Below are 24,399 nucleotides of genomic sequence, written 5' to 3' on the forward strand. Positions count from 1 at the left end.
GTTCGGGTGTCACCGGCTGCTGACACGCTGGACAGTCTTGAAGGAGTCCCTGGTACATGCGGACTGCCTAAGAGACGCAGGGGTAGACCACGTAAGGTGAAAACTAATTTAGAAGACCCAGTTGAGGCAACTCGATTTGAACCAGATTCCGATTCGGAAGCCTCCCAAGGTAATGATTCGGACACGGAAGACGGAGACTTGTCAGACACCGAATCTCATGTATCGTTACAACAAGTAACAAAAGAAAGTAATCAAGATATTTCGTCTTCACATAAGACAAATATTGCAGTATCTAAAGAGTTATTTCAGTATCGACAAGACAACTTGGTGTATTTTCTTGATACAAACGGTTGTCCTCGCGATAACGGTTCTCAAAGTTTAAAGTCTATAGGTCAATTACCAGTTTCGAGAGTCACGGAGACGGGACAGGTCTTCTGGACTAAGGTAAACAAGAAAAATTATTTTGGTTTAGTAGTAGTAAATACTAGCGGGGAATCTTCGCTACGTATTCAAAGTAACATTGGTAAAACGTTAGTCAAACTAAAGGGTATTTTACGGGATAAGGGCTTAGCCACCTTCTCTATAGCTTCTTCCGAGTATGTGGCTACTGTACCCTGGATCGAAGTTTTCAAAATGCTGACCGACGTTTTCGTCGATCAAGACGATTTTAAGATAATAGTCTGTTTAGGGAAAATTCGTTACGTTCCTCCTGAGGAACGTGACAAGGTATTTTACGAGGCCCATAATGCCCCTATGGGAGGCCATAAAGGTGTCTCTAAAACCTATAATAGAATTCGGCATAATTATTTCTGGGAAGGTTTGAAGGAAGACATTCAACGTCGTATTCAACAGTGCTTAAACTGTCAATTAAGTAAATTGGTACGGGTTAAAACCCGCCAACCAATGCTCATCACCGATACCCCAGTTACTGTCTTTGAGAAGATCGCAATGGATATTGTCGGTCCTCTGCCGGTTACCAAAGGTGGAAATGAGTATATTCTGACTATACAAGATTTGCTGTCGAAATTTTGTATAGCGATTCCGATCAGGGATATGCTGGCTGTTACTATCGCCGACATGTTTTTGAAACGTTTTATTTGCATCTACGGAGCACCCAAAGCCTTACTCACAGATCAGGGACGTAATTTTATTAGTACGTTCATGCAACGGATTGCTAAACGTTTCAAGATTAAAAAAATACAGACCACCGCGTTCCGGCCCCAATCTAACGGGTCCCTGGAGAGATCCCACCATGTATTAGGGGAATTCTTAAAACAATATGTAAGTAAAGAAAAGGATTGGGACGATTGGCTTGAATTAGCCACTTTTCTTATAACACCTCGGTTCATGAGGGTACTAGGTATACCCCGTACGAGTTAGTATTCGGGAAAGTCGCTCGCGTTCCCTCCGAAGAACCCCTGCATGCATTAGATTGTCTACTTACATACAATAATTATATAAGTGACCTAGTAAAACGATTAATAGAGATACGTAGCTTAGCTCGTAGGAATCTGGTTAACGCAAAGGAAAAATCCAAATTGTATTACGATAAAAAATTAAAAATAGTTAAATTTAAAGAGAATGATTGGGTATTTTTACTAAAAGGCCCCAAACCAAATAAATTTGGTAACCACTATGATGGACCATATCAAATAATAGAAGTCCTACCTAACAATAACGTAAACATTCAGGTAAAGAATAAGATTAAATTAGTTCATGCAAATCGGTTGAAACTCACAAAAATTTCAGAGTCAAATGCAAAAGAACAATTAAAAGCGAATAAAGTATTTAATAAAAAGAAAGTCGCGGAAAAAGATCCAACCTTCAAATGCTAATTTTATTTTGTTTGCAGACACATACTCAATTATCTAGCATTAATAATGCTGATCAACCGAAAGGTCGGTGCCATGATCGGATATGATTGTGGGGCCAAAAATTTAAACATGTCAACAATATCTCTTCTAGATATTGATGATTGTGAAATAGACACCGGTCGTATAGAAGAATCTCTAACTGATATACTCCTGTTACAACGAAATGAGTTCGAATTTGTCAATATTATTCAATGCAAAATAGAAATTCTTCGTGCTATCCATTACTGCGGCATGCATTCACATGTCTCCTTAGTTGATAATGGGTATATGGAGTACGTTCAATTAGTAACACGCGAAATGTGCCAGATAGCGCACAATCATCGGACATTGAGCGTGGGCTCCACAGTCATTGACGGTCTTGCAGTGAATGCCACATCAACAAGGAGTATTACGTTCGCAGGTCGAGTAACTAACGATGGGTCCTGTAAAGGTACCCAATACTCTGATCCGTACGGTACTTGGGACGATGTAGTCGTCACCGGGCTTGTGAAGATAACGCTCTCCACAGGTTCGGCCAGAGTTAAGGTAGATAATAATAAAGTGCATATCCCCTCGGGATACACATGTAAACTTAATGCGGGAAGTTGTGTGGATCCGGATGGTGGGTACACTTTTGGGAAAGCCTCCCACGCAAATATTGTAACGATAATACGTACACAGTAATCTATAAAGGTACCGCGACTAAAATTAAGTCGGACGCTGAAACTGTCTATTCGGTTAATATAAGAGACACTAGTTTTTCGTTGACGACAACTGGAGTTGATTCCACATGCGGTCTTTCCATTTATAAAACTGAACATCCAAAATTGTTTATAGTTCAGTCAAAGAATCTCGATAAATTAGAAAAAAATGTTGTATTCAACTTAAGTCCAGATAATATGGACATGTTTTATTATGTGAACACTAAATTTGTATACGTGGAAAGATACATACGGACTCAAATCCAGGGGTTATATAAAGATGTATTATTGCATAGATGTAGATTAGAAAAAGAAATTTTAAGAAACAGCCTGGCAATTGCGGCATCGCAACCAGACGAATTCGCGTATAGGTTCGTGGGTGAGGCAGGATACATGGCCGTGCCCGCAGGAGAGGTTATTCATGTGGTCCAGTGTACTTCAGTAGAGGTCAAGGTCCGACACGCCGACAAATGCTACAATCGAATACCCGTACAACGAGGCAATCACAGTGTCTTCCTAACACCGAGAACACACATAATCACCAACCAGGCGACCGAAGTGCCTTGTAACTCGCCGTTACTGCAATATTTCCGATTGGGAGCACAATGGTATAAATTTCTCCCAGCTCCAGTAGAGACTATAGCTCCGATCAAACTTAAACCTGCAACTAAAGTTTCCTGGGGATACGCCAATCCAATCCATCTGGCCAACAGTGGACTCTATAAACAAGAAGATCTGGAAGCCATGAAGAATAGAATCATGTTCACCATGGAGCAGTCTTCGGTCTTGGAGAACATGGCCAACACGATCACTAAGGGTACTTATCACAAACAACCCTCTGTGTTGAATATGCTGGATGAAGAGGCATTAAACAAATTAGCTGAAAGCGCCTGGGAAAGAAGTTGGGGAAAATTCGTCAAGTTTGGCACTTTCAGCGCTGGAATCATTGGAATAATCTTTATGATTCGCATGTGTAAATTGATAGTAGACACCATCATCCACGGCTATACTCTTCATTCTATCTATGGATGGTCCATTAAGTTGTTCGGTGCGGTGATGGACTCAGTCACTCATCTCTTAATACATCTGGCTAGGCCAGAAAGGAAAACAACAGTGGTACAGATGTCAGATTTGGAAAGCGGCGAAAAGGAGGAAGAACCTAGCGCACCCTTCATATATCCTCACCTACCGGCACCCACCACTTCAACATCAACACCAGGGACTCAATCGACATCAACGGCATCAATCGGCGGTCGAGCGTTCGTCAACTAAGAAGAATCGCAACAATTGCCAGGGCTGATGTATAATTTGATGTCGTAGTCAAAGCGTACTTCCATCAAAGCATGGGGGTGTTATATCAGACTGAGTTAAATTGTTTTTCTCATCTTAAACTATTTCTTTATTTTTAAAATATTTTTTTTTTTATTAGTCATAGTTCAACGTTTATCCGAGATTGAAACGATGCTCTCAAGGGTTTCCAATTTCAAATTTTATAGTTCTGAGAAGTTTTTTTTGCTTCTAAAAGGTACCCTAAGTACACAGACTGAAGTAATAAAAATTATCTCCCGCTGAGAACCAGATAAGAGTGCAACGTTTCAAACTCAGATACATGTTAAGGCATATTTCCTTTAGTAAAACTAAGAAAATTTGAAATAAAAATGTAAGAGAGAAACTTAAAGGGAAATATTCGACTTAAAATTCTAACGGTTAAATTCTAACACATAATTTTTTTTATAGTTATAATTTCAAAAGAAATTGTTCTAAAATGTTATATTTAAAAAATTTAAACTTAATTATAGAGGATGGAAAATTTAATAATCATTTCATACAATAAAATGTTTTCTAGATTTAATGTAAGAAACCAACACAAATATTAATAATTATTACTCTAAAATCAATGAAATTAGAAACCTACGACGAATAAATATCATAAAATTTTAATAACTAAAGGAAAACAAGAAATCTTAATGTTTTACAATAATATGTTAACAAAATTATTATAAGTACAGACCTACGTGGAGGGAATGGTGCGACTCCTGAAGCGAAGGGACTCATGAGAAGGGGAAATTCTAAACGTAACGAAGGCTAATTGGCTTAGAGTTTCCCCCGATTTAGAAAATGAAATAAGAGAGGCACGCCCAGGTTTTTCCGAAAGGACCCAACTTCAGAAAAATAAGTAGAAATATAGTCAGTCAATTTAAAACATTGGAAGTGAGTCTCCCAGTAATAGTAATATTAGTAGATTCCCCTTTGTCATTCCCCGTCAGTACAATCACCTCTCGAAAAACCATGGCGTTCAATCCCAAGTAAGTTAATTATATTTTTAATGTTTATAAAATTTTTATTATTGTATTGATCTTTGAAAATTTAATTTGTTCACTGTAATTTCCTTATTCAAAATATACCGAAAATAATTTTATCTAACAGGAACGATTTTCATCTTTCGCTTGAATACCTTTCCCCACTGTTTAAGTTCCCAAACCTATTGGCTATAACCAGGGTTTAAACATAAATAAAAAAAAAAAAATATTAAATAAAATAATCCGTTACCTTCGACGTAACAAAAAGTTTTAAATCGGATAAAAAACGGTAATCGATTGGTTCTATGACTACAGGAATTTTTTTTTTTTAAGTTTTTTAAAAACGTTGAGTAATTCGAAAAATATCTAAACCTTGATTAAAAAAAAGTATTGAGACAAAGAAAAAATTATTGAAAAGAATCGGTTTTCTAGTCAATCTAATTCTTTTCACTACTTTTTTCTTCGTCTCAATACTTTTTTTTAATCAGGGAAATTCATTTATTCTTACTTTACTAATAAAAATAAATTCTAAAATATCAATTTCTCAATTAAAAAAATTTTGTAAAAAAATTGAACTGTACAATAGATATTTATGTCATAGGGCCGTTAAGTGGCAGTTTTTTGACAGCGGCGATATTTCGATATGAGCTTAAGGTTTGTAGCGAGAAGGTTCGAAACGGAGGTAATTTTAACGTCCGATGACGGAAATTTACGCTCGTTTTCGATTATTCGCGTCACAAACATTAAAGCGAATATCGAAAAAAATTTGTTGTCAAAATCGCCACTAAACGGCCGAATGACATACAATATTTTTTGTTATAATCGCTCCATAAGTTTAACTTTTGAGGGATAGGAGGTAAACAATGACATATTTAAATTTTATGAAGTTTCACAAGGGCAAAAAAGCTTAATTGTATATTAATTATCTTTTTATTAATATTTATTTATGGCGTGGTTCTTATTTAATTAACATTAAGTTCGCTTCATAATAAACTGCCAGCAGAGAAATAATTAGCGCCACTCAATAGTAACTGTTTAAAATTTACTCACAATCATTGGTCGGTACACTAGAATGTGACTTTTTTTTTACAATCTCTCTCAATATCGTCTGGGTGCACTCGAAAAGTTCGTAAAAAAAAGGAGGTGGTAAAACTTCACGGCCTAGGCCGTGAAAAAAATGAGGTATAATAGAGTCTCTAGAAAACATTCCCTTTGCGGACGCCATCCAGCGCTCAAAAGTTGAACTTTTGAAGCGAGTACAACAAAAAATTAATTAAAGAGCTTTTAGAGCAACTTTAGAATTTTTTTTTTTAATTTATACATTTTACCATTTTCATAATTTATGCCGTAAATCTGCTATAAAATATATTAATAAAAAAAATTAAAAATGTAAATTTGCCGATTCTTAGACTTAAAAAATCTAGTGACCTTCTAATAGAATTATCACTGAGATTCGGCTTTATTTGAAACTATTAAGTCAGATCCAGCCTGATAAAATCATATCAGAACATATCAAAAGATTATAAACGGGCATATGAAATTATATCAGGCCATATTATAATATATTAACAAATTGTACATAGATACATCGAATTATATCAGCCGAGATCTAATTATATTAAGCCTAATCAAGCTATATCAGGCTTTATATGGCCGATTTCTATATCAGGTTATATCAGGACCTATCAAACATTATACATGGACATGTCAGATCATATCAAGCCTGATATGATTATATCAAAATTTTTAATATGCGCCATGGCCATATCAGGACATATCAAGTCTGATCAGAATATTTTTTCACGGGCATTTCTTTCCTTAATCTCCGATTGTTCGAGTTTGTTTTCATGATAATCATATTTAATAAAGAAACCTAACAATTTTGATAATAAGTGTCAAAAATATATAATACAAATATACTGAATTAGATATCAAGCAAAAAAAAAAAAGAAATTGATCTATTGGATGACAACTAAAGTCAGCGAAATGTTCCGGTTCAGTTTAGAATGTCAAAAAACCACAGTCGTACACACAAAAAACAAATTTCTTGCGTCAAGAAAATTTTAAGGAAAACAAAAGTTATTTTTGAGCAAGAAAAAATTTTCTTGGCTCAAGAAATTTATCTTTTCTCAAGAAACTTTGATTTCATTCAAGAAATTTTCAATCTCCCTTGATATTTTTTTGAGCCAAGAACATTTTCACTCCAGTCAAGAATTTTTTTTTTCAGTGTAAATATAAGCCCACATAGATGATTCTTCAAATGTATGATCAACGCTAGTGTCAATAACAGGATAATAAAATTAGAAAAAATAGCCTGAAAAACAATTGATCCTGAATGTCATTCAGACAACTTAAGATTTCTACTTTTTCCGCGCTTGAAACTCTTGAAAATTTTCATATTAATTGATTTTTGAGCTTCTCGAGCTCAAAATTCCGAGAATTGTATCGGATTAACAGATTTGTAAATTTTTAAATGACAATATCTTTTAAACATGCAATTCGATTTTAATTTAATTGGCGGAATTCAACGTAGATTTTGAAATCAAGAGCTTGTTCAACGGATCTTGAGTCAATTGGTCAAGAAATTTTAATGTTTCAAAAAAACGTTTCAAGATAAGACTTTCCGAATTTTGTCTTGTCTCGGCTCGAGTGAAGCCCTACTCTCCACTTTTTATTTTGCGACTGTGGACCGACTTATACTTCCTGTACTGCATTCACCCTATTTCTCACCTCTTCCTAGGCTCTTGAAATAGTGACATGAGGAAACTACAGAAAAAACCCATGTCAGTACAGTTCGGCTACCGGAACGACCCCTAGCTGTTAGTGTTAAAACTATTCTAGCAACCGTCGGGGCTCGAACCCATGTCTGTCAACATGATGTCGAGAAGTCTAAGGTATTTAGACGACTCGACCATTGTGTCGTTTTACTAAACATTATTATAAGAAATGTATACAAGAAATCCTAACACTGTCAATTGAATTAATATAGTAATTAAACTAACAGTAGAAAATAGTTATTTTTTAAATGAAAAAAGATGTACTCCCTTAAATCGAAATCGTAGATTTCTACTATTTAATAGTGAGTATTCACTATTTTAATGTGCTGTCGGTTAATCCGTTTCAAAGTTATTGTGGTTTAAAAATTCAAAAAATAGTGTTCTATAAAACTTCTATCCCACTTTTATATGATCACTGATATACACTGCACCATAAAATGGTGAGAATCTAGTAATTTGATTTAAGGGAGAGTAATCATTTTACACTGGAAAAAAATTTAAGTCCTATCGCCATACGTTTAAGCGTATCAACAAACTCGGTAGAGTTTGGCGCCAAGTTCCGTTCTCAATCTCAAACCAGACTACCGAGTGTGTATTTACCGTAAGCAGAACGGTATTTTGAGGTTGCAAATTTTTTTTTTAATTTATTTCGATTTCTTATTTATATGATGTTTTGTAATAGTAGTATATGCTCTTTTTTACACGTATTAATTGATGACTTTTTATTATCTTGATGATTTCTGTTTAAAATTATTAAAAATAATCAGCACAAACTATAGCGACCCAGATTTTTAGATTTTAATTTTTTTTTCATGTAAAAAGCGGATGGCCAGAGAATAAATAATATCAGAATGCATGTTAATCTCATGATAGATGGGATAATACAGTGAAAACCAGATATTCACTGCTTGTGTTCATATTCGCCAGGGTGCGTCAGAATAACTTTTACATAAACTGTAGATAAGAATTAGGTTTGTTGGTCACAGTTCTCAGCGTGTGGTGGCGTCGAGGCGTTTTAAGTTGCAGGTCTGCCGTCAGAGGCGTGACCGAATCAACAGTACCACCACATTACACGAAAATTTAAATAGATTGATTATTTGAATTGAGCGAGAAGTCGAATGAATACTTTACTAGAAAAAGATAATGATTATTATTTGTTTATTAAATACGATAATTTGTTTTATTATTTATCGTGAATAACAACAATAATAGTAATAATAACAATATTAATGATAATAACGACAATACTAACAATAACAATAAAGATAAAACTTGAATTAATCACAATAGTAACAATAAATTGATGATGAAAATAATAGTAATAAAATTTTTATTATTATTATTATTATTATTATTATCAAATTATTGAGCATTGAAATGTTAAATTTAAATTTACAATTATCTTAATTACTAAAAATGTTAAAAATTTTTTAAAAATGTATCTGAATTTAACAGCTTTCAATTGATAATTAAGTTTATTAATATTCCAAAGAGTATACGCGGCTTTTTTATATAAAATTTCATTAATTCTACTTGATACTGTACGAAAAATAAAACTGTAATTTATCTATATCTATATAATTTTATTGTTATTTAATTTCTGCGGAAAAAGGCCATGTCTAGAATTAGAAATTTTTTTCATTACAAAAAATGTTAAAATTTCTTTTTGAATATAAAATCTCTAAAATCAACTACCAAACAACTTTTCATATGTATTTTTTCTTCTAATTACGTTTTATATATTAATTAGTATCAATACCTAAAAGAGCTAAAATTGTTTGTGTTTGCATTCTTCGTGAAAGTAAGTCAGCTGATTAAGGTCGAAGTAATTCTGTTCGAGCGATGTACAGATGTTACGATATCTTAGTGATCGTTTCCGATAGGTAGCACTTCAACCGAATTGAGCGGAAATTTTAAACGACGACATTCTTTACATAATACTTCCATTAATTATGAGTTTGGCGAATAGTGTTATTTACTAACATTAATATGATAATAACGATAAATAATAATAAAAATAATAATAATTATAATAATGACAATATTAACAACAACTATAAATATAATACTGAAAATAATTATAATGGTAAAAATAAATTGATGATAAAAATAATAGTAACAAGTATGTTTATCATTATTGGTATTGTTATTATTATTATTTTTACATTATTTAGCATTGAATTATTAAATTTAAATTAAATTTACAATTACCTAAATTACTGAAAATGTTAAAAATCTAAATTACTGAAAATTAAAAAAATTTTTTTAAAATTTATCTGAAATTAAAAGCTTTCAATTGACAATTTAGTTCATCAATATAAACTATTCTTCATTTCATACTGATATCATTTCGTGAAATAAGTTTATATTTTATTGTGGATGGTAAGTATTCTTCTTATCACAGAAATAAAAATCAAAAATAAGAAATTATCTTTTTATTACAAAAATATAAAATTTAAAAACTTAAATTCAACTTTTCATTTTTTAATAGCAAAAGTGCTAGGGAAAAATTTTGTTATGAAAAAATGATTTTATTTTATAAATCAGAATTATTTCGGTTCAGACAACGTTGAATATAACTGTTTAAATTTAATTTTTTTATTCAAAAATATCTGCATAGAAACACTTCTTAACTAGAAACCTAATTCCCAATGTTTCATATTTTTGGACTACACTTAAAAATCAGTGTGTTATTTTTAGTCGCTTTCAGATGTCACTACCTACGTTGTCATGTTATGCCTCCATCTAGTTGCAAAATATTTTATTGATACTAGCGTTACCTACCGTTGTTTTTTTCGCCCGGGAGTATTAAAATACTCAGTTCCAGTGCGGGAAAGGAAATTTGAATTGAAATTAATTATATTGAACGACTCGTTATTTGATTATTGAACCGTGTAAAATATACTTATTTCATTTATTGACTAGACATTTAAATATAAGCTTATGAAGAGAATTACAGAGAGTAGATTATACAGTTCTGAGCTCTCAAGGAGAAGTGAGTTACAAAAAATGTCGGCTCGAAACCTCCGACCTCACGTCTCCCCTCCATACCTCACACATATATACTCAACTATTACAATTCGTACTTCGCTTGACGCTTACACTAATACATACAACTAAACTTATCTCGAAATACACTTATATTTATTGCTTTTTACATGTATATCCACAATATAAGAAACTGAAAATATATATATACATACATATACATACATACATATACATATATATATATATATATATATATATATATATATATATATATATATATATATATATATATATACATATACATACATATACATATATACACACATACATATATTAGGGTAGGGGTTGTCTTATTACACCAAGTTTCTTATACTTTAGGTTTCCATTTTATTAATTAACTAAGATTACTATCATCATATCTACTTTAAATATCGTTAATATCAACACTAATTATTATTATTGTTACTACAATTATTCGTATAATTGTATTTTGTATTTACTATTATTGTTAACATTATAATACTATTATACTAACTTATTATTATTTCTTATATTATTATTATTATTATTATTATCATTATTGTAATTATTACCATTATTATTATTATTATTATTAGTATTATTATTATTATTATTATTATTATTATTATTATTTTGTTATTAAATGCTCAGGGGGGTTATCCCCGGAGTCCGATTCTCCGAGGGCCCAGCCTGAGCTCCGTCCGTTTCTGCTGGACCACTCCGCACAACAAGGCGGTTAGTGATCACAGCAGGCCAAAGTCATTTCCCTTAAGAGACGGAGAGAACCAAGTAAAACAGCCTTCTGCATCCTAACTGCCAAGAACTCAGCTTTTGATGAGCAAGCTGGAACTTTGGCAAGTGAGGATACAAAAGACTGCTTCATCCCTCCTAGGACGCCAACAATCAGGACGACAAGCTTGACACGGTAACCTGGGTAAAGTTTACCAATTTCAAACAGGAGATCCTGATATATTTGTCTTTTGTGCTCTTCTTTGGCTGAGATGTTGTATTCAGCCGGGGCCGAGAACTCAATGACATAAATGTCATGAGTGGCCTTGTCGAAGAGCACAATATCAGGTTTGTTGTGATCTATCCGCCGGGTTGTTGCAAATGGCATGTTCCAATAAATTTTGCAACTGTCATTCTCAACAACCTGGGGAATATCTCCTGGCAAATAAGGCAGCACTGGTGTCACGTCAATACCGTAGCAATGACGAAGATAGTAGTACAGTACTCTCAGGGCAGCATTGTGACGCTGGATATATGCACCTCTCGCCAGCACTGGACATGCCGACAAAAGGTGCATAAGCGTCTCCGGATGTTGTCTACACCTCCTACAGGACGTGTCCGGAAGCTGCACCTGGAGCACCTTGCTACGGTACTCAAGAGTGTTAATGACACCATCTTGGCAGGCAAATATGAACCCTTCAGTCTCGGACATCAGGCCCGCTGACTTTAAGAAGGAAAACGTCAGCTGGATGGACAAGCCATGATCACGCACGTGTTTAAAGAACACGCTGTGCATGGACTTGTCCATCAGTTCGCCAAGGAGTAGTTTTTCCTCGGCGTTCCTGATGACGCTCTTAAATTCCTCCTTTCGGAGTTCCATAAGAGCGTTTATTTCTCCAAGACCAAGGGTTCTTGCCGCATATATTGCTGCCTTATACAAGAATGACCCCTTATGCGCATTTTCATGTTTATGTACAATTTGCATAAGAAAGTCATCCTCGTCTGCAGTGAAATTGACAACTTCGTGAGTTAAACCCAGGACCAAACGGTCGTGAAGCCGCTCCAAACTCTGCAAACCTCTCCCACCGATGGACCGGGAGAGGTATAATCTGGCGACTGATGAATTGGGGTGCATGCTCCGATTCATATTAATGATCTTACGGGTTTTGATGTCGAGATCTCGTAAATCCTTTCGGGTCCATTTCAGGACACCGAAAGAGTATAGTAAGACTGGGACAGCGAGCATGTTAGTAGCTGAGACTTTGTTTTTGCCGGAAAGTTCGGAGGACCAAATTTTCCGGAGTCTCCTAACATACTCGCTCCGGAGAGTTGTTCGGACTTCAGAGACCGCATGCATGCGGTGCTCTTCCATTCCTAGATATCTATACAACTCCCCGGCCTCTAATTGGCTTAAGACGCTCCCATCCACTAATTCGACATCATCACCAGTATCAGAGCACTTACCCCTCACCAGATGTACGACCGCACACTTGTCCAACCCAAAAGACATTCCGACATCTCGTGTGTACTCTGCTACGATGTTGAGGGCCGCTTGTAGATGATCTTTATCAGCGCTATACAGCTTCAGATCATCCATGTAAAGCAGATGGGTAATTGGATAGTTTCGATCACCCGGAGGCCCCACAGAGTACCCATGAGTTTTACGGAGAGCAACAGATATAGGCAGCAGTGAAATGCAAAACAGCAGAGGGCTCAAGGAATCGCCTTGGAAGACCCCTCGTTTGTACTCTACAACTCCGGTTACGTGCAATGCGTTTCCACTTCCAATGTGAAATCGCGTTCGCCAGAGCTGCATTGTACGCCGAATGCATTCCACTATTTCGGGATTGACTCCCAGGCATTTGAGTAGATATAAAATCAACTCATGTGGAGTTGAGTCAAATGCCTTGCGATAGTCAATCCAAGCCATTGACAGGTTGCGTTGATAGTAGATCGCATCTTGTATGACGCATCGATCCACTATCAGGTTCTCCTTGCAACCTGACAGGCCTCTTTACTGCCACGTTGTTCATATATCTGTTGCCATACAGGCTCTATCTGCTGCAAGATACGGTTATTTAAAATTTTTGTAAAAATTTTATAAACCGCATTCAAGCAGGTGATAGGCCTGAAATTCTTAGGGTCAGACAAGTCACCTTTTTAGGTATCAGTACGGTTCGCCCTTCTACAAGCCAGTCCGGAATCGGATCGTCAGCTCTAATGTATGATGTAAATATGCGGGCCAGATGGAGGTGGGTAGAAGTAAACTTCTTCCACCAAAAGACATTAATGCCGTCTGGTCCCGGGGCAGCCCAATTTTTGCTGCCATTTAGAGCTGAACGAACTTCATCCACACTGACTGCAGGGCTCTCTTCATCAGCATTCTGTCGACCGTGTTCCCGACAGAATACTTTGAAGTCGTGCAGAGCTGGAGTGTTGGCGCTCACGTTTGGTTGATCTCCATACAACTCAGTCCAAAAGCTTCCACCCGCTCAGGTGTTGGATAATTCCCGGTAACATCGGTCTTTGGTGTCAGAAACCGTGAAGGGCTGGATCGAAACAACGAGTTGTCGACCAACCGCTTCAGCCTTTTCTCTAATGACTTTTTAGCAGCCACTAGAGCCCGCAATTTATTAAGAGACACTTCCTTGATGACATGAAGAGTACTCTTGTTCAGTGTGTGATGACGCCACCGAAGTTCAGCAGCAATGCGCCGAATTCGGGGCGTGTATGGTGTTTGAGTTGTGTCGTACTCAATCACACACTGAATTCGGGAGACCTGATTCCGGGACATGTCAATTTTCAAGCCAAGTTGTGAGATGCGCTGTTTCAACCTTGCCTCGATCGAGAGACATTGTCTCTCTCTCGGAAAAGCCGAAACTGCTGCACCATACACAACCTGGCTCACAGTGAGCAGGGTGGAATCCTCCAGGATGTTTGCACGGAGATCTTCGTTTACCGCGTCAAGCTGTTGTTGGGAGTAAGTTATCTTTTTAGATATACTTACTTGCCGTCCTACAAAGGGATTGTTGTTGTCCAAGGAGGAACGGCGTCGCTCCTGGTGTAGTTGCGCCGGAAAGGAAAGTCTATTAGACTGCCTTCTGTCCGGCACAAGCGATCTTCTATTTCGCCGAAGATGAGCGGCATAATTACGCAGGTGTTTGGGCGTAAAATGCGCTAGCTCCGGATGCATATCACTCCAAAGAGTGTGCATCCGGGCCATATAGCCGCTCCCCCAGCTCGCTACGTTGGTAGCACACCAAGAGATCGACTCTCAGTTCCTCCGTCCACTTAAAGTAAGTCCTTAAGGCGCCAGGGTCGTCATCATTCATCGGGTCCGGCGTGCTCCTCCCACCTGATGAATGGTCCTCATCCGAACAGGACCGGTTGTGGGGAGCACTTCTGAGTTGGTATCTTGTGGTAACTCAGTTATTTCCATGCAGTGGGTAGTTGGCCCACTGCACGGGCTACGTCGTTCGCCTACAGACCTGATGTTATGGTCTGCGTTTCCCGCGATGCGCCGCTTGGAGGCCACGTAGCAAGCATCGCTTATTATTATTATTATTTTGTTATTAAATGCTCAGGGGGGTTATTATTATTATTATTATTATTTTTATTATTATTATTATTATTATTATTATTATTTTGTTATTAAATGCTCAGGGGGGTTATCCCCGGAGTCCGATTCTCCGAGGGCCCAGCCTGAGCTCCATCCGTTACTGCTGGACCACTCCGCACAACAAGGCGGTTAGTGATCACAGCAGGCCAAAGTCATTTCCCTTAAGAGACGGAGAGAACCAAGTAAAACAGCCTTCTGCATCCTAACTGCCAAGAACTCAGCTTTTGATGAGCAAGCTGGAACTTTGGCAAGTGAGGATACAAAAGACTGTTTCATCCCTCCTAGGACGCCAACAATCAGGACGACAAGCTTGACACGGTAACCTGGGTAAAGTTTGCCAATTTCAAACAGGAGATCCTGATATATTTGTCTTTTGTGCTCTTCTTTGGCTGAGATGTTGTATTCAGCCGGGGCCGAGAACTCAATGACATAAATGTCACGAGTGGCCTTGTCGAAGAGCACAATATCAGGTTTGTTGTGATCTATCCGCCGGGTTGTTGCAAATGGCATGTTCCAATAAATTTTGCAACTGTCATTCTCAACAACCTGGGGAATATCTCCTGGCAAATAAGGCAGCACTGGTGTCACGTCAATACCGTAGCAATGACGAAGATAGTAGTACAGTACTCTCAGGGCAGCATTGTGACGCTGGATATATGCACCTCTCGCCAGCACTGGACATGCCGACAAAAGGTGCATAAGCGTCTCCGGATGTTGTCTACACCTCCTACAGGACGTGTCCGGAAGCTGCACCTGGAGCACCTTGCTACGGTACTCTGTGTTAATGACACCATCTTGGCAGGCAAATATGAACCCTTCAGTCTCGGACATCAGGCCCGCTGACTTTAAGAAGGAAAACGTCAGCTGGATGGACAAGCCATGATCACGCACGTGTTTAAAGAACACGCTGTGCATGGACTTGTCCATCAGTTCGCCAAGGAGTAGTTTTTCCTCGGCGTTCCTGATGACGCTCTTAAATTCCTCCTTTCGGAGTTCCATAAGAGCGTTTATTTCTCCAAGACCAAGGGTTCTTGCCGCATATATTGCTGCCTTGTACAAGAATGACCCCTTATGCGCATTTTCATGTTTATGTACAATTTGCATAAGAAAGTCATCCTCGTCTGCAGTGAAATTGACAACTTCGTGAGTTAAACCCAGGACCAAACGGTCGTGAAGCCGCTCCAAACTCTGCAAACCTCTCCCACCGATGGACCGGGAGAGGTATAATCTGGCGACTGATGAATTGGGGTGCATGCTCCGATTCATATTAATGATCTTACGGGTTTTGATGTCGAGATCTCGTAAATCCTTTCGGGTCCATTTCAGGACACCGAAAGAGTATAGTAAGACTGGGACAGCGAGCATGTTAGTAGCTGAGACTTTGTTTTTGCCGGAAAGTTCGGAGGACCAAATTTTCCGGAGTCTCCTAACATACTCGCTCTGGAGAGTTGTTCGGACTTCAGAGACCGCATGCATGCGGTGCTCTTCCATTCCTAGATATCTATACAACTCCCCGGCGTCTAATTGGCTTAAGACGCTCCCATCCACTAATTCGACATCATCACCAGTATCAGAGCACTTACCCCTCGCCAGATGTACGACCGCACACTTGTCCAACCCAAAAGACATTCCGACATCTCGTGTGTACTCTGCTACGATGTTGAGGGCCGCTTGTAGATGACCTTTATCAGCGCTATACAACTTCAGATCATCCATGTAAAGCAGATGGGTAATCGAATAGTTTCGATCACCCGGAGGCCCCACAGAGTACCCATGAGTTTTACGGAGAACAACAGATATAGGCAGCAGTGAAATGCAAAACAGCAGAGGGCTCAAGGATTATTATTATTATTATTATTATTATTATTATTATTATTATTATTATTATTATTATTATTATTATTATTTTAATACTATCATCTACTTATCAACAGTGATATCATTATAATAACATAATTATTCGTTAATTAATTTCTATTGTTGCGGCTGTGGTCCGACTTGTGCATGGTGTATCGCATTTGCCCTGCTCCTCACCCCTATCTCTCAGGCTCTTGGAACAGTGACACGGGGAAACCACAGAGAAAACCCATGTCGATACATATATATATATAAAAATGAATCTATTATAAAACTATATATTACTTATTATAGAAATACAATTTCCAATTTACGATGAATATTTAAAAGTTATTTTAATATTTCCTTAATTATTCATGTAACAACCGTGCCATTGTTATTTGAATTTATTAATTTAAAGTTTTCTTATTTTGTATTTATATTTTATTGTTTTTGGGAAATATCATTGTAGGATATCTAAATGGTTAAGGGAATCCTTGAAAGGTTCAACATGTGTTTTCCTTTTATGTGTTTCTACAAAGGTCTAATTGTTAGGCGACACGTGTGGGTCATATTCGAGTGTATAATTTTTTATTTTGAAGAGGTTTACAAGGATTTATTTATTTATTGCTTACTCCAAAAGAGTGTTACCTAAAATTTATGAGCCATAAAGATTTCTTTTTGGACGTTCGATTTAACCGGATGTCTTATTTATTATTAACAAATATAGTTTTATATTTTATCGGACAATTTAAATTCGCGCCTCCTAATTGCAGCGTCATCTTACGGATTCCGCTGATGACATTACAGTCAAATCATTTACTCGACAGCCGCTACATTGGTTAAACCAGGGCCGTACATCTACAGATTCGGTAGAATCTGGCGCCAAGTTCCGTTCAAAAATTCCGTTGTAAACGGAGCGCCAGACTACCGAATGTGTTTACCGTAAGCAGAACGATATTTTTAGGTTGTAAAATTTTATTAATTCTATAGAACTTTTTTTTCTCCAATATTACTCTATAATTATACATTATATGTTATATTATCAATATTAATTGATAATGGTCATTGAAAATAATAAATTCTATTTAAAATTAATTAAATTCTCTAGCACAAACTATAGCGACCCAGATTTTTAGATTTTGACTTTTTTCTTATGGAGAAAGTGACATGCCACAGCACGAAGGCTAGATAGAAGGAGGACGATCGTAATGTTAAAGTCGGGGTACAGAAAGCAGATACAGACGGCAGAGTGCGCTGTTGTTGCAAAGGTACTCACAGATTTAAACTGTAAAAAAACCTAATGGAGCGAAATTATTTCTGAAAAATAATTTAATTATTTTATAAAATGAAGAAATTTATTGGTTAAATGAATGTAATAAATCTTAATTGATGGATAAAATAATTTTATTAATTTTTCATGATGTTAGCATAAAATTGAACTCGAAAATCATGAAACTTTTTTTTAAAAAGTAAATTTAAAAAAACGTGTTAAAAAATAATACTCTACAAAACTACACAAGTAAATTGTTAAAATTTATAAGCGCAATTTATAATAATAATTATTGTGATGATAATTTTCTAAAGAAAATTCTAAAAAACATCATTTATTATTAGATATTTATTATAAAAAAATTCAGTGTTAAATATAAAATACAATATATCGATGAAAACCTCAATCACAGATATTTGAATTAAAAATTATTATAATTACTTTGTTTTTCAATATTAAGTATAAAATAAATAAATAAATGCTTTTTAAGAGTTAAAATCTATAAAACAAAAAATGAAGTAGAATTTTACTTTTTGGCACATTTACGCATTCGTTTGGTCATTATTTGACGATTATTTATGTTTCTATTAAAGAAATCTGTTAAAAAATGTCCTCTCATAACGATGAAATTATTAATTATTTTAATCATAAACTGTTTACAATGTTTTTCGCACCCAACAACAGGTAAATCGTTTATGGTCGAAATTTTTGTAAAATTTGAAACATAGTATTAGCAGTAAAGTTTTTGGTGCCTACTACTGTTAATACTTGATTTTCTAATTGTCTAATTAACAAAAATAAAGTTTCACTCGGAAAAATTAAGTTTCCATCACTCATTTCTTCTATCATTCTATCACGATCGGTTGGATTTGTAGAAGTTAACATTTCCGTACAATCTAAACACTTAGTGAAACGACTTACTTTTCTTGCCATGAATCCAGCGATATATGCGACGACATAATTACTAGTATTGGTAATATCGTAATCGTGATCAAAAATTACATCATCATCAACACTCTCGTTATGGTTACAATTATAATTATTGCTACTTTCATTATTATAATAATAATAATAATTATTATTATTATTACCATCTTCATCATCAATATCATCGGCATCATCATTTGTGTTATTTATATATCTAGCAGTGTTTGTATTATTAATAATATCGGCCCCTTTATTATGATCATCAGCATTATCACTATTATAATCACTACTATTATTAAGATCACAATTATTATTAAGATCACAATTATTATTATTATTATTATTATTATTATTATTATTATTATTATTATGATTATTATTATTATTTGAAGAGTTTACGGTTTTCGGTTCAATATAACACTTGTCTGAAGTTTTAATACTGTCATCACTATCGCTAGTTGAATCATCGACCCAGTGCTCGAAAGGTAAATATCCAGTATCAGATTTTTCGTAGTTGGAACTTCGATGTACAGTGGCAATACCATTTTCGACAATTGAATCAATTTTTGGAGCCAAATTTGTTTATTAGAGTTAGATGCAGCTAATGATTCTTTTGTTTGCATTAATGAGGATAGTAATTCACCACCAGTTACGTTAGAGCCTCTTGGGGGTGTAGCTAGAGAATAACTACAGAGAAGTCTGAAGACTTGACCAAAAAGAATTGGGTCCGGGTGGTCATTACATCCGCAAGCTGACCTCATGATACCAAAGAATTTCTACAATGTAAAAAAAATATGTAAAAAAGCTATGTGATAAAAATAATTATACATCGCATATATATTAATTGAAAAGAAAGAAGATCATGATTAAATTGTTAATCTCACCTCCAAAGCATCTTGATTTAAATCACGTTTAAACGTGATGTCATGAGATAATTAAAATTACACTTATCATACAAGAACTTTGATAATTCTAGAGTGGTTCCTAACGTAATTTTAAAGCCAGTTAACGTACTAGTTGTGATAGGAAAATCAAATTCTTCTACGAAATCATCAGTATTCTCCACGTTAGACTTTTTCTTGTTACGTTTCTTTTTAAGTTTCTCTTCATTAGCTTTCTTTTCCCAATCACGAAGATACTGGTCGAAATCAATAATGGCCTATAAAATAAATTAATGAAATATAAATAAATAATGTAAAATTTTTTTGCAGACATTGCATTGAAGAAGAGGAAGATATAAATTTTATTGTGTGAATTATAAATGTGTAGTAGTACTTGATATCTAAAAATGTGAATGGGATACCAAAACCTAGATATAAATTGTGTTTTTATACATTAACATATGTTTATATGATACGTGAGATAGAAGATATGATAATATGTATTAACATTAAAGGAATTAATTTTAACACATTAATTTTTATTATTACTTACTCTTAATTTTTTGCAGTTTAGTGATTTTTAACTTTCCGCTAAGAAAATCGAAAATTTTCAAAAATCGGGAAGTAATTTTTATTTTGATCCAGCCTTAGTATGCTGATGTCAAAAGACTGGAATTATGAAATTACTAAAAATTTATTAAGTATTAGTTTAAATACCTTTTTCATCGGACAATCAGCATTTTGCCGTAAACCATTTTCAGGTGTTCGAGAGCTCATTGCTTTTATTAAATTATCCACTTTCGCCATGAAAGCAATAGTTGGTTCACAATCGTGGAGTTCATAATTATCATTTTTGTAAATCGACATTGCTACTCTTAACTGACGCGAAAATAACTAAAAACCATAAAATGAAAAGAATACTTTTCATCCTTAACAATATTTTTATAATAAGGAAAAAAATATATTCCAAATTTCAAGGTTGACATAAAGTAAATGCACCAGTTGTTGAGCGGTCACCAATTAGTCGACCCGCCATAAACCGGTAAAAAATAACTGGCGTACAATTGGAGAGTAAGTGCATTTCATTATTAATTTAGTGATATTAACTGACATAATATAAAATATTTTAGTTTTATTATGTTAATTAAAGATCAGATTCCAACTTTTACGGAAAAATACAGTAAAATTATCAGTTTAAATATTATTTTAAGACCGGTCAACTATTCAATCCGTCAGAATCGGTCAGAAGCCCATAAACCAGTAAAAATTTATTCGGTCATTTATTAGACCCTCTGATTTTATCACAATCTAATAAATGACTATAAAATGTATATTTATAATTAATATAATACTTAAAATCTTTTTGATTATTAAATTTTATTTTGTTCTAATTTTTTTAGTGAACGGTTATATCGAGGAACGAATTGTTAGAAGAAAAAATTGCTAAACAATTAAAGAAAAAAAAAGTTGCAAGCTAGTAAAAAATATATTTTTAAATAAATAAGCTTAAGCTTTAATTGAAAAAAAGAAGAATAGAAAAATTTCAAGTGAATCAGAAGAATTATCGTCATCAAAAGGAATTAATACAATTTTGTTAATTCTTGGTAAATACATCTCGGCAATCATATCTCAGACAATAATATCTCGTGTGTTTTGGCCTTTTTTTAGCATAAACACACCCACAAAACATGTTAAAAGGGCGCAACACGATTACGGGCGTTTGTGTTGGCCTATTTTCGAGCATGTTATTTCTGAGATATAAAGAGGGGTAGCCAATTATTATTAATTCTATATTATTATTAGTAATATTATAATTAAGCAGTAAAATTTTTGGAAGCCTAGAAAGTCCTGAAAAAAAGATATTAAATATTTATATATTTTTGCCTTTACCATTGATCCTTATGGAAAATCAAAGACTTTATTTTATTTCACAAAACTGGACGTTCAGATTCTTATAAAAATTAAGACAACGAGAGAAAATAACATCTACAACATATTTAATAACAATCAGTATGATTTCCAAGAATGTCAAAATATTTATTAATAAAAAACATTCAAAATTTATCACTGTCTCTCTTTCTCCAACGTGATTTAGTATAGGGAGTACTACCTTAATAAGTTAATAGTTTTTTATATCTTAGTATAGAAAAAAAAAAAAACCTTAATCGGTCAATAATTGGTGCATTTACCTAGTTCAACATAATAATTTCCAAAATACCTGCGTTGCAAGTAACACATTCATTTTTGAAATCCCTCCGGTTTCAAATGACTTGGAGATAATTTGAAACCTATTTTCATATTCATTTTTCCATACGCTTCAAGCTTCAGGAGTACTTCCCAATGCAGCATTTTAACAATACCATCAGGAGTCTGAAAAGTATTTTATATTAGTACATATCTATATCATTTTAAAATTTTTGAATTACCCAAAAACACGGAAGTTTAATTATTCCATTTCTAAAATTTTTTAACAAATGGCAGAAGTCGGATGCAAACCATAACCTTCTATTAGCATCGTAAGGATGCTCACAACTGAATTTTTGGTCTTCTATTCCAAATATTTTCCAGGCACCTCTATTCCATTGTGCAGCATCAGTAGTCACACAGTCAACTTGAAGACCAGCTTTTTCAAGCAGCAGTATGCATTCTGTTATTAGCTTATGTAAAATATCACTGGTAACAGAATTCTTACTTAAAAAGCTTCCAACGACTTGTACCCAGTCGCCTTGAAACGGCTGAAACATGAATACAAGAGCATGGTCAGCTCTTGTATTTAAGTACTTTTGTGGTGTATGATCTCCTAAGTCGACAAAACCATCAAATTTCATCGTTCGCGAATTTAATTTCACCCCTTCACTCAAGGCTACTTCATCAATAAGAAGTGTACCTAATGAAAAAACGTAATAACAATATTAAAATAATAACAATAAATGAAAAAAATTATTTAGCATAAAAAAGCTAGTAGAGACAAACTACTTGAGAAATTCCAAGATAAAAAAATAAATAAATAAGCATAAACTTAAAGCCAATTACGAAACTGTTGGTTCTCTAAAGATTAGGGTGTGCAAAAAAATCAACTAATTTTTTTTTCAAAAGTTTTTGAAATTTCGTTAGAAGATACCACAATTTTAAAATTCAGTTAAAATTTGAGCTCTTAATATCAATATTTATAGGTCGCGAACTGAATTTTTCGATTTTTCGTTTAATTCATACGGAAAAAAAAATTCCAGAAAGTTTGGATTTTCATTTCTCTTGATTGAACCAACTTTGCCGAACAAACAACTAATATTTTTAAAGGTTTCTTATTTTTCGATAAATTCAATCTTTCGAAAGTGGTTTTTTTGAATGACTTTTAAACGGCTTTACCGATCAATTTCAAAAACTAATCAGCTCTTAACATTAGAAAACCACGTCGATTGCCGCCACTCCAGTCAAAATCGGTTGATTCGTTCGTGAGTTATCGTTGACGAAAGAAAACCGAAAAAAGTTATTTTTCGGAGTTACTCCGAAGTTTCTAGTTTGACCAATTGAAACTTAGAGATTCTTTATGATGCTCAAAAAACTTTTTGCCAATTATAAAATGTTAATTTTACTGCAGAAGCGTGATCAAAATTTGGACAATGATACCCCTTTTAGAATAAGTTTCCATACGTGAAGTTCTGTACGCAAGTGTCTCAAAAATAGCTTTCGGGAAACCAAACGCGCTATCTAATTTTTGAATGTAAGAATTCAATGTATCCTTACATGGAAGCGGTAAAATTTGTCTTTCTCTCAGACCATCATACAACGCGGAGTTTTTGATTCGCATTAGTAGACATTCATACACCCATTCGACATCATATCTTCTTAGCTTGGAGTTTTTTAATTTATCACAATCAAAACAAGCTCGTACTGCTTTTTGTTGAACTTCAGGTAAATCAGCTATCGCTTTTTCAATTACTTCAGTTTCAACAGCAGCGCATTTCAACTTTTGCTCATCTATCAATTGAGATAACTCTATGTTCTTTACATAAGAAGCAATGAAAAAAATAGAAACATTATTAAAATACTACGATCAATAATTTTGTACAAATACAACCTTTCGCTGCAGGCGTGCGGATTTTCGCTTCTGCAATTTCAATTGCTGTTTCAAATTATTACATTGCAATTTCAAGTCCTTAGTAGATTTATTTTGACGATTTTGTAGTTGGCGTCTCAAAACACGACAAGACTGGCATCGAATAATACCTTGATAGTGTTGATGCTTCTCATCAGTTAATATATTTACACAGCTTAAAGAACATCTATAAAAAAAAAACCGTTATTATTCACCGATTTATGTTTCATTCGTAAGTGAATCAATATTAAAAATTTAGTAGCGCAAAATATTAGTGATAATTTTTAAGAGTTTTATTTTGAATAGTTTCATAATCCTTCATCATAAAAAAGTTAGTTAAAATTATTACCTTTCAGAATCAAATCCTGTACCATCACAAAAACACTGCTTTATAA

The 24,399-nt window shown here is 34.6% G+C and overlaps 2 protein-coding genes across 2 annotated transcripts in view; one reads left to right on the forward strand and one right to left on the reverse strand.

Annotated features, from left to right (window-relative positions):
* The window catches only part of Rgk3 (Rad, Gem/Kir family member 3), a 93,955-nt gene that overhangs the window by 8,884 nt on the left and 60,672 nt on the right, over positions 1-24,399 (forward strand). The gene's annotated exons all lie outside the window — the stretch shown is intronic.
* Positions 18,431-24,383, reverse strand: LOC141525947 (uncharacterized). The gene is made up of 8 exons (XM_074240652.1): positions 24,354-24,383; positions 23,987-24,191; positions 23,536-23,911; positions 22,335-22,795; positions 22,127-22,278; positions 20,462-20,802; positions 19,912-20,186; positions 18,431-19,803 (listed from the first exon to the last, which is right to left on the reverse strand). The coding sequence occupies exons 3-5, from the start codon at positions 23,714-23,716 to the stop codon at positions 22,147-22,149; spliced, it is 774 nt and encodes a 257-aa protein (XP_074096753.1). The 5' UTR covers positions 23,717-23,911; positions 23,987-24,191; positions 24,354-24,383; the 3' UTR covers positions 18,431-19,803; positions 19,912-20,186; positions 20,462-20,802; positions 22,127-22,146.

This window comes from Cotesia typhae, unplaced genomic scaffold (assembly GCF_013202065.1).
Source record: "Cotesia typhae breed Kobodo isofemale line unplaced genomic scaffold, CoteBio_Ctyphae contig_28, whole genome shotgun sequence".
In the NCBI taxonomy this organism is placed as follows: Eukaryota; Metazoa; Arthropoda; class Insecta; order Hymenoptera; family Braconidae; genus Cotesia; species Cotesia typhae.

Coding starts and splice junctions, on each gene's coding strand:
- LOC141525947 (XM_074240652.1), bottom strand. CDS start 23,716: ATGCGAATCAAAAACTCCGCGTTGTATGATGGTCTGAGAGAAAGACAA. Junction 22,796..23,535: donor GGAAACTTATTCTAAAAGGG/GTATCATTGTCC, acceptor TTTTTTCATTAG/GTACACTTCTTATTGATGAA. Junction 22,279..22,334: donor TTAAACTTCCGTGTTTTTGG/GTAATTCAAAAA, acceptor AATACTTTTCAG/ACTCCTGATGGTATTGTTAA.